Raw genomic sequence first — 15450 nt, forward strand, 5'->3', positions numbered from 1 at the left:
AATGATACAAAACTCAAATGGAGATTACAGTGGCTAGTCAATGCTGCCAGCATTGGTATCTGAAGGTTCTTCTTTTTCTGCTGAGCTATCACTTGTCTTCTGTCTGGTCTAAGGGTCTGAACCCCCTGCCTCTCATTTCCCACCATCCCGCAACACACACACACTGACATTTACTATATTTCACTGGTATAAGCACTTTCATAAATTCACTTATTTAGTCCATATAACACTTTGAGGTAGGTACTGATGTTAACCCCATTTTACAGTTGAGAAAACTGAAGGGAAGCCACAGGGCTGAAAAATGGCAGAACCTGGAGTTGAACTCATGTATTCTGACTGCTCCTCAGCATAATGGTCTGCTGTGGCATTCTATTCACCAAATCAAAAGGAATCCACTCCCTTTCATTCTTATTGAACCTGAAATGAATAGAATTTGATATTGTCAACAATCCTCCTTTGCGTTTGTGACAATTGTTTATTGAGCACTTCTCCAGGTCAAGCCCTGTTCTAGGCACTGGGGATATTTCAGTGACTGAAACTCAGACAAAAATTCTTTTCTATGTGGAGCTTACATTCTAATGGGAAGGGATACATAATGACAGACAATGAAAAATAAGCATAATAAAGTCATTTACATAGTATGTTATGTAATGGTAACATAGATGGTAAATGCTGTGGGAAAATATACATAAATCTATATAAAGAGAGATGGGTAGAGAGGATTTGGAAGTACAAATTAAATGGATGGTCAGGTGAGGCTCTTCTAAGCAAGGAATTAAAGGAGTTGGGAGATGGTCCCTGAGGATATCTGGGAGAACATTCCAGGAAGGGGGAACAGGCAGTACATAGGCTTTGAGGTGGGCTTATGCCTGGCATGTTCATGGAAGAGCAAGGAAGCCAGGGAGGCTGGGGAGACACAGGGGAGAGCAGTCAGAGACCAGGCCTGAGAGGTTCAGAGATGGCACAGCAGGACCTCGTAGGCTGTTCTGGGAATTTGTCTCTTTGAGAGAATGAGGGACTCTTTGGAGAATTATCAAAATAGCTGGTTATTAAATAGTTCTCATGGTACAATCATATTCCTATAAAAATAATAAGTACTTTATTTTGCAGAGAAAAATAAAATACATGATATAATTATAGTAGCCATTTTGGGTGATTTAATCATAAAATTTTTGTTTTTATATCTATTATATTTTTTTAAATTAATTTTTATGACTAAAAAGAGCACATATGTATTCTAAGTATGTTTTGTAGTAAGATTTGTATAAATATATTCTGAAAACAATATATATATGTATAGAAAAGGCTTGAAGGATATACACTCCAGTGTTAATAATGTATCTGTATATAGAAAAGCCTAAGCGACCAGCTGACTGGCTGACTGGCCAGTAGCTATGATGCACAATGACCACCAGGGGGCAGATGCTCAACGCAGAAGCTGCTGAGCGACAGCAACTTTTCAGAGTGCCCTCTCCCACTCCGGGACCCCTCAGGGGATGACAGACTGCCAATTTTGACCCGATCCCCATAGGCCAGGCCGAGGGACCCCACCACCGCTCATTCCATAGACACCCTGCTGTGCAGCCTGCTGGTGAGGGATCATGGGAGGTGGCTCCAGGGCGTGTCCAGCCCATCTCACCTAGTCCTGCCCCATCAGCCACCTTCTAATTAATTTCCTTTCAATGTGCATGAATTTGTGCACCAGGCCTCTAGTTTTATATAAATATGGTTGTGAATGATTTTTCCTTCTTTCTTTCTAGTTTCTTCATATTTTCTAATTTTTAACCCTTGACAAATATTGCCAAGGTAATATTTTAAAAATTATAAATGAAAAGGAAAAGTTCATATGTGATCAGCCAGTAAACGTGCCCTGTATAGTATTGTACCTTCATTTTACAGACTGTGTTTTGGACTGAGACGGTGCAGGACCATTTGTATAGTAAGAGGAAGAGTATCTGTCTGGGGAAACTACAGAGGTATCAAGGGCACCGTGCTATAATTTTTCACCAGCCCTCTTTCTGCTATGAAAGCCACTAAGAATAAGGAGGGTCAGGTAGAGAAGAACTTGGAAGTGCTTCAAACTGATGCCCTCCCCCAACTCAAATAAACTTAAACGGTCTTTGATATGATTCTTACATAAGGAGTTTAAAAAGTGCATCTATCTTATTAAAACTGTTGTACACTATAAAATTTTATGGTCCATATCACTTTTCAAAATTCATTTCTTCATTGTTGTTGGAGATAATTACTCTTTTCTTCATATCTTAAATTTCAACTTGATATACTTTATTATTTCTGAAGCTTAACGTATATGAAGTTTTGAATGTTGCCAGATTTAAACATAACACTCTTTAATGATTTTTTTTATATAGCTCATCCTAGACAAAGAGACTTTAAAAACAGCTTTCCAACAATTTTGTGATATCCATTTTCAAATTCTTGAAGCTAGTACTGTGTACCAAAATGTAATGTCAGATTCTAAGAAAGTGATATCAATATGTTCACACTGGCTACCTGACTGAAATGATTGATTGATGTGATTTTGTTTTGTCATTTCAAGGGAGTGAAAAAAATAGACCCCAAATTCTATGAAAAATTTATCAGTCACAGATTTGGAGAAGAAATGCTACACCGCATTGATCTTTGCTCCATGCTGAAGAAAAAGCAAAGTAATGGTTATTATCACTGTGAGTCTTCAATTGTGATTGGTGAGTGCCTTTTGAAAAGTATTTACTTAATTTTCACTTCTTTAGCATTTTTACTTTTGATTTCTTTAGCCTTATTTTGGCAAATATTTAGGACTAATTGTATATGTTTTTCTCAAGGACATATTTTTCTAAATATGTGGTTTGGAAATACTACATTGAAAATTTTGTTGAACATATTTGGTATTCGTATGTATCAGTCAAGATTTTAGTATACATAGTTTTTCTCCTTTTGTTCCTTAAATATAATTATAATGCAGTCTTAAAATGTCGACTTAAAGTGTACTTCAGTTTAATTTTATTTCATGAATAAGAAGAAAGTATTTTCTCCAGTGAAGGCTTATATGACCACACCATTCTACACTAGGCATTTTCATGTTTGCTGCTTTTAATTAGGAATAGAATATTCCAGCACATAAAGGTTCACTTTAGAAAGCCTTTGTAGGTGCCCTGCAAAGACTGAAAACTCATCCTTTGATTTCTTCCCGAAAGGAAACATGTTTTGAGGGGAAACAAATACTCATACATAAATGCTCTAGCATCTCTAAGGGAGAAGGCATGTGATGAGATAGGCTCATACACACTCATGTTTCCACGTGGAAAATGTGCACACTAAAGGGAGATTCTTAGAAAACTGGAACAAGACTTTCCCCATTGTCTGCAACATGAGTGTATTTCAAAGGAGGCTGATCTGTTGTGATCCAAACTTACTACTTCAAACCAGGCACAATTCTTATAAAATCGTGGACGTCAAGACAACCTCACATGAGAATATTCAAAGAAGATAAATACATGATTCTAAATATTTCAAGGTCTTCAACCAAGATAATTTCTCTACACTTCAGCTTGAAAAAAACAACAACAAAAAACTATGGAAAGATATGCCCTGAAAGGATCTTAATACTGCAGCTTATTAAAGCACTTTAAAAAATGTTCAAGAGACACAATTGTATTTCCGAATTCTCACTAGAAATCTTCAAAGAAGTCATCATTTTACTTCCAAAGATTTTAACTAACTTAGACAGAAGATACCTAGCATGTCATTTGAATTTTATGCTCTAAAATATTTCAAATCGATTTTAAGGAATATTTTTTTGTTTCAGAATTTCTTTCATGTTTTCAGAGTTGTCTTCCACTGACGTTCTGATGAGGACCAAACCTTTCTGTTTAGGTTCATTGTAAAAGGCAAATTCAAATCCTTCTTGTGGGATACAGATTTTGACTAGTTTTCCACGTCTTCTCTGTAATTACTTTAGGCCGGCCTTTAAATAGAACTATGTACTTCATGGCCCCTTCTATTCCCACTCTCGTTTTAAAAAACAAACTAAAAAAAGCAATATGTGGATTTTACAGAACATATCATGGGACTGCCTTATACAGTTGATCGCATGCTTCACCTGTGTTGCCATTAGACAGCTCTGCTCAGTTCACCCCAAATCACTATGTTTAGCCACTGAATTTTTCTTTGCTTGCTCTTATCCAGCTCAGTTTCTAAAATCCCCCCTATTATAGGCAATTTCTGTAGATTATTTTTCCCTTAGGCTTCTTTATATCTCACCCTTTACTAATTCAGAGCAATTTAGCTTCTTTCAAACTCCACCAATTTTGTATCCCAATACCGATTATTTAACATTATTTTTTTAATGTTTTTTTCCCATTGCAAAGATTCTTTTTTTAGTCACATTTAAAAGTAATATCTATATCGCCCTAGCTGGTTTGGCTCAGTGGATAGAGCGTCAGCCTGTGAATTGAAGGGTCCCGGGTTTGATTCTATTCAAGGGCACATGCCCAGGTTGTGGCCTACATCCCCAGTGGGGGGCGTGCAGGAGGCAGCCAATCAATGATTCTCTCTCATCACTGATGTTTCAATCTCTTTCTCTCTCTTTCTTCCTCTCTGAAATCAGTAAAAATATATATTTTTTAAAAAGACAATTAACCCCTTGCCATATTGGCTTCAGATATTTTCAGATTTTATTGCATTTAGTTTTGGTCACAAGTTTTTTTCCTATATATTTTAAAAAATTTCCTGTGATTTTTAAAATTATAGTGTGCCTAGAGTCATCTCTTAACCAAAAATTTGATATGTTGATGTAAGAAATTTTTGAAGATATTTTTATAAGTTTATTTTCGCCAAACTTATGACACTTTCTGGGAAGCAGAATCTCAATGGATTAAGAAAATGCAGTGGAAAATGGCAGTTTTGCAGCGTATTTTTTACATCAGAATCAAAGGAAGAGATGTAAGGAGGGTTATTTGAAATCCATTGGTGATAGATTAAGGAGGTGGGAGAAAGCAAAGCGGGAAATCTCTGAGATAGAAAGTAAAACAGCTACACATACTTTTTTTACGTTGGGAGTACAGGATAGTTACTGATTAATGTTTACAGCATTTAGATTTATGTGGGAAACAATGAGGGTTCTGTGGTCTTTACTCAGTGTGGTTGTGCCCTGAGGGGTCTGGAAAAAGATTACTCTGACAGTTCAAAGCTATGTTATCTTAGATGCAAAAAGACAATAGACAGGCTCACTTAAGGTAAAGGTTGACCTTTGTCCAGGAAGCTGCAGGCCTAAGACGTGACTATCCACCATGACTATCCACATGACTTGCTTTTAGTTTGGAATTTTATGTTCAGACCATCCTATATGGTTACTTTAGGTGTCTGAGTCTGTAGGGCCTGCCATACTGGCCTCCCCTGTGTGTGTCAGGTTTAGTATGTGGCCCCTTTTTTGTCTACAGATATCTATATATCTATATATCTATATATCTATGTATCTATGTATCTATATATCTATATATCTATATACCTATATTCTAATTTTTTTCATTTGTGCTTTTAATCTGTGTTATGATTATTAATGTAAGTATTCAGCACAGATGATTAACACAGAAATCCAGTTACTAAAAGTGGGTGTGAAATAGGGATTTAGTTTTAGGAATATATTTTTATAATTTTTTTATACCACTCCAACCTTAGTCTGTCTTCCAAAGATGACAAATTAGCAACCTTTCACATTGTACTTGATTGGAACAGGGTTGTTTTTGTTTGCTTGTTTGTTTTTCTTTTCTTCTCTCTAATTTGAATAATTTGCCAATATTCGGTGACTTCACATAAAAAATCTGGTTTCTGCCACGTTCTGAACAATTTGGTCCCACATTCTTGCATGGCAGGGATTTCCTGGATGCAGTAGTGGGCACATTGACCTTGAAAGTAGCTGCCTTTTATCATTCCCCCTAACTCTACTGATTTTCTTATAAAGTTTGCTTAACTGTTTGGCTCCATACTACCTGCTTGGCTCCTGAAGGCACTGGAGTTTGGACCCCCTGCCAGCTGTTGCTGTCCCTGTGTCTACTTTACATTTACAAGCTGGGCATTATCTCCATTTTCTACCACCTATACCTGTGCGTGGAGAGTTAGGGGAGTTTGCTAGGATGTGGAAGTAATATTTATATTTTCAGATACAAGGAATTGTACTACATTTTTGTCCTCTCATAATTAAAACTTTGGGTGACATCATGCCTACTTAGCATTGGGCTACAACTCTTTAAAAACCAAACTGCACTAGCCAGTTATAATTAAAATCCTCCATCCACCCACTCCCCAAAAGGGAAGAAAACCAAGAATGAAATATGGTTCAGATCTCCTAGGATGATGAAAGCTGTTCTCTGTGAGCTACTTACTGGAGTTGGGTGAATTAATTTTTCTCAGGCAGCTATGTTCCACTTATATTTCCTTAGGGAAGGTCATTGACTAAATGACATCCTTTGCAAGACTGATGAGCAATTTAGTGCTTGCAAAGACTAGTTTACTTTCAGCTATCAGACATATCTTATAGGGGCCAGTAGGGAATTTGGAAAGGTCTAGAAGGTATTTCTTTTGCAGGCTAGTGCGTTTCTTGATAATTTCTGCAAGCAGAGGTGGGAACAATGATTTTCTGGTAATGCCAACCTTTTTTTGTTTAATAATTCATCATTAATTTAATATTATTAAACATATACAATGTGTGTACCCCTCTCTTGGGTATCATGAAATACAGAGGACTGTAAGACATTCTCCTTAAGAGTGATATGAGTCAGTGGGCAGCTAAGATTACACCTGAGAAATGGAGAAGGAAGAGGAGTAGATTGATAGGGCTCTGTCAGTAATGGGCTTTGGTAAAGCACACAGTGGAAGACGCTTATAATTTTACCTTCTGGGAGAATGTGGTGTTAGTGAATGCCAGAGTTTGGATAAATAAGATGAAATTGAGGAGTAGCCAGATGGAATGGAGAGAAAGGGTTTTATTCTAGGAGCATTAGGTGTGGTTTACAGGGGTGGAGAACAATGGACTGGAGGCAGGGTAGGGGCAGTATTAGTGGTAGGGAGCACACTACAAAGACTGTAGTGATGGAGTCTACTGTCTAGTTAGCGGAGGAAGCCACACAGGAGGAGGTTGCTTGGTTTGTGTGTTTGAGGAGTTGGTGGGGGAGGTAGGAATGGAGATGGGCACAGTCACACCTATAGAGGCAGTGAATATGCAATAAAGGAGACTGAGTAGATAGATGTGGCTAAAAAGATGGTGAAGTTTACTACTCAACATAATGACACAGGATTGGACCTTAAAGATACGACCTTCAAGACTGTAGCACAGATGCAATGAGGGGGTAGGGTTGTGCCAACTGTAGGCTCAAATAGAAGCAAACAGGCCTGCACAGCTATGTTGATAGTAGAGGAAAAGGATCATACATAGTCAGGTAAGTTAGAATCATCACAGCTATGTTCCATTCAGTCTGTATCCAAAGCCAAACAGATCAGACCAAGATATCAGACTTTATGGGCTGAAACTCTATGGAGAATTCTGAGTTGAGTCAATGAATTTATTCTATCCAGATGTCCCTGCTTTTTGAGAATCTCCCTTAAGAGACCTGAACAGCTTAGACCAATCCAGTGACTACCAGAAGCTACATCCAGGTGGTGGTTTAGCCAAAAGAAAAGGACTTTTGGGGTTGCATCTGGGGAGCTCCTCAGCTCTGACTTTGGTGTCCTAATCTTCAGTCCCCCTTTACGCTTAGGGGCCAGGGCATAAACATCAGTTCTTATTGAAGAGGGAGATTGTCAGTAATTTCTAAGAGTATAAAGAGTCCTAAGACCAAAACATTTAAGAATTGCTGCTTTATTTCATGGTTCAGTAAACCATGAAATAATTTAGTCCTCAGACAACTCTCCAAAATTAATTTTGATCAATATATCCAGTCATTTCTTCCAACAAATTAATTTGATGGCTATTCAGCTATCTCTCTATAAAATGTAAACTGGTTTGATAATTTCCAGTCAAACATTCATTCTTTCTGTGGTAAAAATGTAACAAGTGCAAAAATATCCCGGACTTACAGTGCATATATGTATGAAATGTCTTATTTAAAAAACATTATTATGTGAAATTGACATTTTATACAAATATCTCTTTGTGGTGGGCAGTACCAAAATTTTGTCTTTTTTTTTTTGGCGTAAGCTGTCAGGGAGATGATTAAGAAAATTTATCACTACTTAGACCAGTGATTTCCAACCTTTTTCATCTCATGGCACACTAAACTAATTACTAAAATTCTGTGGCACACCAAAAAATATATTTTGGGCTGATCTGACCAAAATAGATGTAATTTTGATTCATTTATACTAGACGGCTATTGTGTTGGCTGTTGTCATTTTTTTATTTGACAATCTAAAGGAAAAGAAATCAGTGCTTCTGACTAAATAATCCGGTATTGCATGTTTTAAAAATTCTTGCGGCACACCAGTTGAAAATCTCTGACTTAGGATACTATACTATTAAGATGAATCTATTTCAGGCATGTTAGAAGAGGGAACTATTTATCATCTGAGGAAACTACACATTTCTTTTCACGTGAGAACTTTAGCAGTTGAAAATGTTCTCTGTTCAAAATTATCAAGTAAGTTAAGAAGAACTCCATAGAGGGTGTTTTATTATTTACTTTATGACACAGAAATTGAGTGACCATATAATTTATCATTCAAATGGCATAGGTGTGCTATGCTGGGGTAAAAGAAACAAACCAAAACTATCCTGGTTTAACTGGGACTGATGTCATCCTTCCTAGAAAGCATAATGCTCTTTAAAAAACAGAGCTTTTGACATGTTAAAATGCAGTATTTCAGATGCCAATCTGGCTCCTTTTTGTAATCTACTTATCCTCTTCTGAAATGTTTGCTTTTGATGAAACGTGTCTTGTAAGAAGAAAGTGTTTGGAATTTCACTGTTATATGCCCCTATAAAAATGGAAGGCAATTCATAATCGGAACCCTCGTCTTATTTCTTATATCTGTCTGAGTTAGAGGGAAGCTTCAGATTAAGTAACTGAGAAAATTAATCTTAGTGATGGCTCACTGTGTTTTAACTGGTGTATCAGCTATTAATCTGGATGTGAACACAAAGTGGCAGCTGTGGCTCAGGCTATTTTGAAAATTCAACCATCTGTTGGCCTGGTTTCAAACCTTATGATTTATATTAGCTGCCTTAGGAACCCTACATATTAAAGGGGCAGTGCTATGTGGTAAATTTAACTATCAGGCAAATTAGAATGATGCAGTAATAATTTGTTATTTTATGATTTATTTGTAGAGCCTTCAATTTTAAGTGTATTTTCGAAAACTTGAAAATAGATTTTTCCCATGTGTATGCTTATTTTATTTTTTAAATTATTTTTCAATTACAGTTGACATACAATATTGTATTAGTTTTAGGTGAACAACATAGTGATTAGACATTTATCTACCTTACAAAGTGATTACTCCGATAAGTCTAGTACCCATCTGACACCATCCAGTTATTACAATATTATTGACTATATAGTCAATATTGAATTTCAGATTTAAAAAAATGAACTGCATGAATGAAATTATTGGAGTGCAGAGTCTGTGGTCAAACAAAGCCACCAAGATACAGCTAATAAGTGTTAGGAGACCCTTCCAGGTGCCCAAGTTATGGCTAACTAGCCCATCATATTGCCTAATTGCCTCTGAGTACATTCTCACCACACTAAAAATGCTTATTAATTTTTTAAAAGTTCCAAGCACAGTGCCTGACAAATAATGTTATAAAATGTTAGTTATTAATATTAATAGCAGTACAAGTTGTATTAGAATACTTATTACAGCAGTATTCTTACTTTTCTAACACCAAAATACCCATTTCAGGTTATATAGATTTACATTGTTCTTAATGTTTTCCTTAAATTGGCATGTGATTAACATTGGTGCATTTTCAAAATAAAAAAAAATATCTCTGTGTGTATATACTACTACATATGGGCAAAAGAAGGTTTATAGTTGTGAGTACATGAAACACTTTATTCTTGTATTACTAATTAGTTATTGTATTATTTTTCATACAAACAATTGTAAACCTACTTTTGCCCCACCATGTATATGATTTATGTATATAAATACAGTGTTGAAGATAAAAACTTAACTTTTGGGAGGAAAACAATAAATTTGGTGTATCTATTTAATGTAGTGTTTAATCTAAAGAATTAATTTGCTAATGTGGTGAAATCACAAGAGACAAACATATGAAATGGATTAAATTCTTCTTCATCTTAGTGAAGCATGGAGGAGTTGGAAAGGATGCAGAATAGAGTGTAATAGAGAGAGAAAAACAGTGACCCAGAAGTTCCTAGAGTGAGACAGACTTGGTCTAATGGCCACTGCCACTTCCTAACGAGGCAGCCTTAATGACCCCAAGCCCATAAGATAGGACTAATAATGGTGGTGACCTCATAAAAATGGGAGAAAGGAATGAGATAATGCCCGAATGGCATTCGGCATCATGCCTGACACATGTGCAGTATTCACTTACTAGTGCCCATTATTGTTGCTGTTCTTTTTTCAAATTGTATGTAGAATTCTTCAGACCAGGACAGAGAAGGCCAAAGACTGACTTAAGGAAGGGTTAGTATTTCTAAAAAGTCAATTTTTTCTTAGTCTTTACAAGTAGTACACTGTTCTAGGAATTAGGAAAAACTTTAGACTCTGAAAGATTGTTAACACTGGAACAATGTGTTTAAGGGATTTGTGAAATGTCTTTTCTTTTAAGGGGGAAGAGAGAGTAACATTTATGAGGTCATCTAACCTGGAGGTCTGAGTGACCTCATGAAGTTTCTTCCATCATTATAATTCACGAGTTCTCTATTTTGTATTGTTGTATTTTAGCTTTTGCCAAAGCTAGACTTTCTGATTAACTGGAAAAGAAGTAATAAAACTCTCACTGGCCAGCCCTGTCTGAAATTCCAATCCACTGTGTTCTTCTTTTGTTATATATTTACTCTTAAAATAGGAATTGGAAGGGAGAGTGTAACTGTAGTGAGTAAATGGCTCTTGGCTATCGCATCCTGGCAGAGTGAGCTTGGGCTTCATCGATTTGCCTGATCTATCAGTTCATTCCTAGCTCCCTTGGGGCATTTGAAGAGCTGCTGGCTGCTCACATAAAGACTCCTCCTTCACTGTAAAACTTCTTTAGTCTCTTTATGTTGTTATAATTTATTGAACTCACCAGGTGCCAGGTATTATGCTGTCTGTATATCGAAGATCGAAGATGTAGTGAACTTAATGGGAACCAAGTGAGGGTACTTCTAGTTGGGCTGGGGTTTGAGCTGAAAATGAGAATGTGGGGAGGGAATCAGGGGAAAGGGAGGTGTTTTCCAGTTGAATAGCTACTCAGAGGAGTATAAGTAATTCATTCTGCACATGAATTACTTGTCATTTAGGTCTTATCTTAATTCAGGTCTTATTTTGTAGGGAATGGGGGCCATCAAAATTTTGGAGTTTAAAATGTCACAATCTGACTTGTGCTTTAGAAAGGTCACTCCACCAGTAGTATAAACCATGGTGGTTGAGAGGGAACAGGACACTGAATCCGCAAGATGAGTAAGAAGGCTGCGCGCTAGTCTAGGCAGGTTCTGATGATAGCCTTCAGGTAGCATTTGTAGAGGAGGTGAGAAGGCGCAATGCATTGCAGATCTAGGTAGGCAGGAGAATCAGTGTTTTCAGGTACAGGGTGGATGGTGAAAGAGGGCAGAATTCTAGGATAGCTGCCAGGTGTGAAGTTTAGACAGCTAGTAGATGGTAGTGCCCTACACCAGTGTAGGGGATAAAAGAAAAAACTGATTTTGGTGAAAGAAGATGATGAGTTCGACTTTAGATATAATGAAGCACCTGTGGCCCAATCAAGGGACAGGTCCCGGAGGGAGGTCTGGGACACAGGTGATATATCCGAGAGATGGATATGGGATTCAGTGGCGGTAAGTGGGTAGTTAAAGCTGTGGGTATGAATGAAGTAGCTGAGTACCTGGGCAACCTGGGACTTCAGACTAGTTTTGCAGCTAGTTACCTGAGATAACTATTGTAGAGGAAGGAAGGAGACCTTAAACAAAGGGGCTAGGATAGAGATAAAAGGTTGTGGGACTTATTTAAGTCAATATGACATTCATTTATTGTTTCTTGTTGGTCTATGCCATCTGGACAGCAATGACATGAAAATTCTCTTTTACTATTCAAGTTTACTTCATCTATTCTACAAAGAAACTTGTTCTGATAAAACCAGGGTTAATGAAACATGGAGTGTACGTTACTTCTCTTTATGAAGTTTAAATTCGGTCTTTTCCCACTAACTTGTAAATATCTCTTGATATTTTGTCTGACTTTACTATGTGTGATAGAAAATGCCTCAAGCACTACTTGTAGCTAACTGAGAAAACAACATTTTGTCACTTCATGAATTGTGGTTTTATTTGATCTGCTGTTGACTAGAACATTCAGGTGAATATTTTGTCTTGATTCTGGCTGTGAGTAAAGGAAACTGCATTAGATCTTCACAAGGTTTATGTTTCATACCAGAGAACCATAGTTGCCAAATATACTTTCATTGCTAACAGCTAGACAAAATACTACCAACAATAAAAGTGATATATATATAAATTTTAAAAAGCAAAAGCTTTTGCTTAAGAAGTCAGTCTTACGTAAGAAGCTTTAGAGAGGCAGTTCAGTTTTGCTGCTTGTTCTCCAGCTATGCATTTAGCAAGAAAATGTTTATAAGTGTGGCATACATTTATTTGCATATGATAGGGTTGTTGTTTTTTTAAATTAGCATGACACTCTTTTTTAATGATTTACTGTTTAGGGCTTTTTCTTTGTTGCTATACAAAATTACTTATAGACCCTTTCAATCACTTGCCTAATTTCAATTGACCAAACAGTGGATTCACATTTTTATTGAAAGAAAGGTAAATACAGAACTCTAGTGTTTTGCCTGTTCTGAGTCCATTTTCTTCCCTTTCTTCCCTGTTGGCAGTCTTCCCCCCCTCCCCCTTCCCTGTGAGGTGCTGGGCTTCAGGGCATGTGGGCCTTCACTTTAGCCAGCAGGGGAGTGGGTCCATCCTTCTTGCCAGTGATTAGGAAGTGGCATGTGACCCCATTTGGATCTGTGAGAAGTCTTCTTGGGCCTCAGAGGACAGTTTTCTGGCGGATGCATAGAAATTATAGAGAAGAGAATGTCCTTTTTTAGTTGGAAATCGTTGAGTATACATGTGTGCCTGGACTTAGCAACCACCACGGGGGACACCAGGTGAGCACATGTGCTGAGCACGGGAAACTAAAATGGTGAATCTTGATGATCTTGTTAAACTACTGAATTAACCAACCCTGGAGCCACTCTACCCTCAGGTTACAGAGATGGCATTATTTTTTAATGTCAGAAACGCTTTTCGGGTGTGAAATAAGAAATGTACTAACAGAAAATAGACTCAGTGCTTTGGTTTTGTGGGTATTTAAACAACAGTCTGACAGTTGCCAGATGTTGTTAGAAGTATCCACAACAGAATGAATACTGACATAGTGTATCAGAAGGCTGTCAGCCTGGGTCATGGCGGATCATGACAGAATTGAAGACCTGCCAAAGCCAATCTTGATTTAACTGCTTTTCATTTAGTATAAGTAAATTTTCTTTTTATTATCTTGGGGATTTATTTTCACTTCTGTATCCCTTTAAGAATTATTAGGGGGGGGGGAAGCTTTAATAATAATGGATTGAGTTATTAAAGCACCTTTTATTTGAAGTCTTCAAATCCTTTCCATAGCAGGAAATGTAACTTGTTCTTGTCCAAGGTCAAATAGCGAACCACTTTCAGAGATAAATATATATTGAGGATATTATTCCACATAAAGAATAATTAGGATCCTTGAAAACCCCCAGTAAATTAGACCCAAATTCTATGTTGTTTATATTGTGAAACTAAAAGTGAAATCTGCTCATTGGGTCCCATTGGCTTTTCTGAAATGTATTTTTTCTTTCTGTGAAGGATGTTGCTTTCTCTAAAAGGCTGAGCTCTGAGGGGATTAAAGGCACTTGAATAAGAAAGCAGCCATTTCAGGTAATGCAAACACTGGCCAGCAGATTAGTGTATTCTTGGCAGCGTATGTGTTTTTAAAAAATAGTTTTTAACATCCAAATGTTTAACTTGTCCTTCACTAAGTAACTCATGTCAGTTGTTGTGATTTTATTGTTAATGCTTGAAAGAAGGACAGACTGTAAAAAGCAGGGCTGAGCAGTACGTAGAAGATGACTGTTACTGGCCTTTGTTATAAAACTGTCCCGTGGGATTTACCACAGTGCGAACAATGAGCGAATGCGCTTGCATCTCCAGGGGCCTGCCTCCAGTACCCGCCTCCTCCCTCCTTCGGCCCTGTCTTTCTCACCTCCCCTGGCTGGACATCTCCACTCGAGAATTAACTTCACCCCAGGAGCTGATTTAATTATCACATAGGCACATATAAGTGTTTACTAAATTGTTCTTTGAATCATATTGGATGATAAAATGGCATCACATAAATTCGAGCTGTCCAAACACACAATGAAACTTGTCAGCCCTTCTTCTTCCAGTCTTCTACCTCAGAAGCTCTACTGCTTTCGGTTCTCCAAGCGGGGGCATAAATTCTTCTCCCTAATTTATCTCTCACCAATTCGGGAAATGTCTTCCACTCCAACATTGGTTAAGATTGATCCACACATAGGACAGATCTGACTGGATCATAAGCATGGAGGAGGCATTTGAAAATTGGCGCCAAGCAGGAATGCATCAGCAGATTTAGGAGTGGCCACTGTGGGTGGGTAAAGGACTTCTTTTGGAGCTTGGGTTATCTGCTTGTTTCATCCTCCTTTCTAATATACATGTTTTATTTCTAAACTGAAAAATACAGGCACATAATTCTACAGTTATTTAGAGTTGAAAATTTATTTATTTATTTAAATGATGCTAATTATTTGCACTATTAAAAGCCAGGTTTTAAAAAAATATTTATTGTTGAAAGTGTTACGTAGGTCCTCCTTTCCCCCATTAACCTCTTCCAGCCTGCTCCCTTCCCCCGCCCCAGGTCTTCACCACCCATTATATGTGTCCGTGGGTTATGCATATATGCACATAAGTTCATTGGTTGATCTCTTCCCACCCACCCTCCCTTGCCTACCCTCTGAGGTTCAACAATCTGTTCTTGCTTCTGTGTCTCTGGGTCTAGTTCAGTGATGGCGAACCTTTTGAGCTCAGCGTGTCAGCATTTTGAAAAACCCTAACTTAACTCTGGTGCTGTGTCACATATAGAATTTTTTTGATATTTGCAACCATAGTAAAACAAAGACTTATATTTTTTATATTTATTTTATATATTTAAATGCCATTTAACAAAGAAAAATCAACCAAA

At 37.3% G+C, this 15450-nt stretch overlaps 1 protein-coding gene across 7 annotated transcripts in view; it reads left to right on the plus strand.

The window, feature by feature from the left end:
• The window catches only part of AKAP7 (A-kinase anchoring protein 7), a 99663-nt gene that overhangs the window by 63380 nt on the left and 20833 nt on the right, over positions 1-15450 (plus strand). For all 7 annotated transcript variants that reach the window (XR_011471817.1, XR_011471816.1, XM_070417692.1 and 4 more), the window contains exon 7: positions 2561-2708. Coding sequence is in view for 5 of the 7 variants with exons in the window: in XM_070417692.1 (XP_070273793.1) it covers positions 2561-2708 (148 nt within the window). In the remaining 2 variants the exon portion in view is untranslated. The remainder of the gene's footprint in view (positions 1-2560; positions 2709-15450) is intronic.

Source organism: Myotis yumanensis, unplaced genomic scaffold (genome assembly GCF_028538775.1).
Source record: "Myotis yumanensis isolate MYYU_CA2020_CCGP unplaced genomic scaffold, mMyoYum1.0.hap1 SCAF_6, whole genome shotgun sequence".
NCBI lineage: Eukaryota > Metazoa > Chordata > Mammalia > Chiroptera > Vespertilionidae > Myotis > Myotis yumanensis.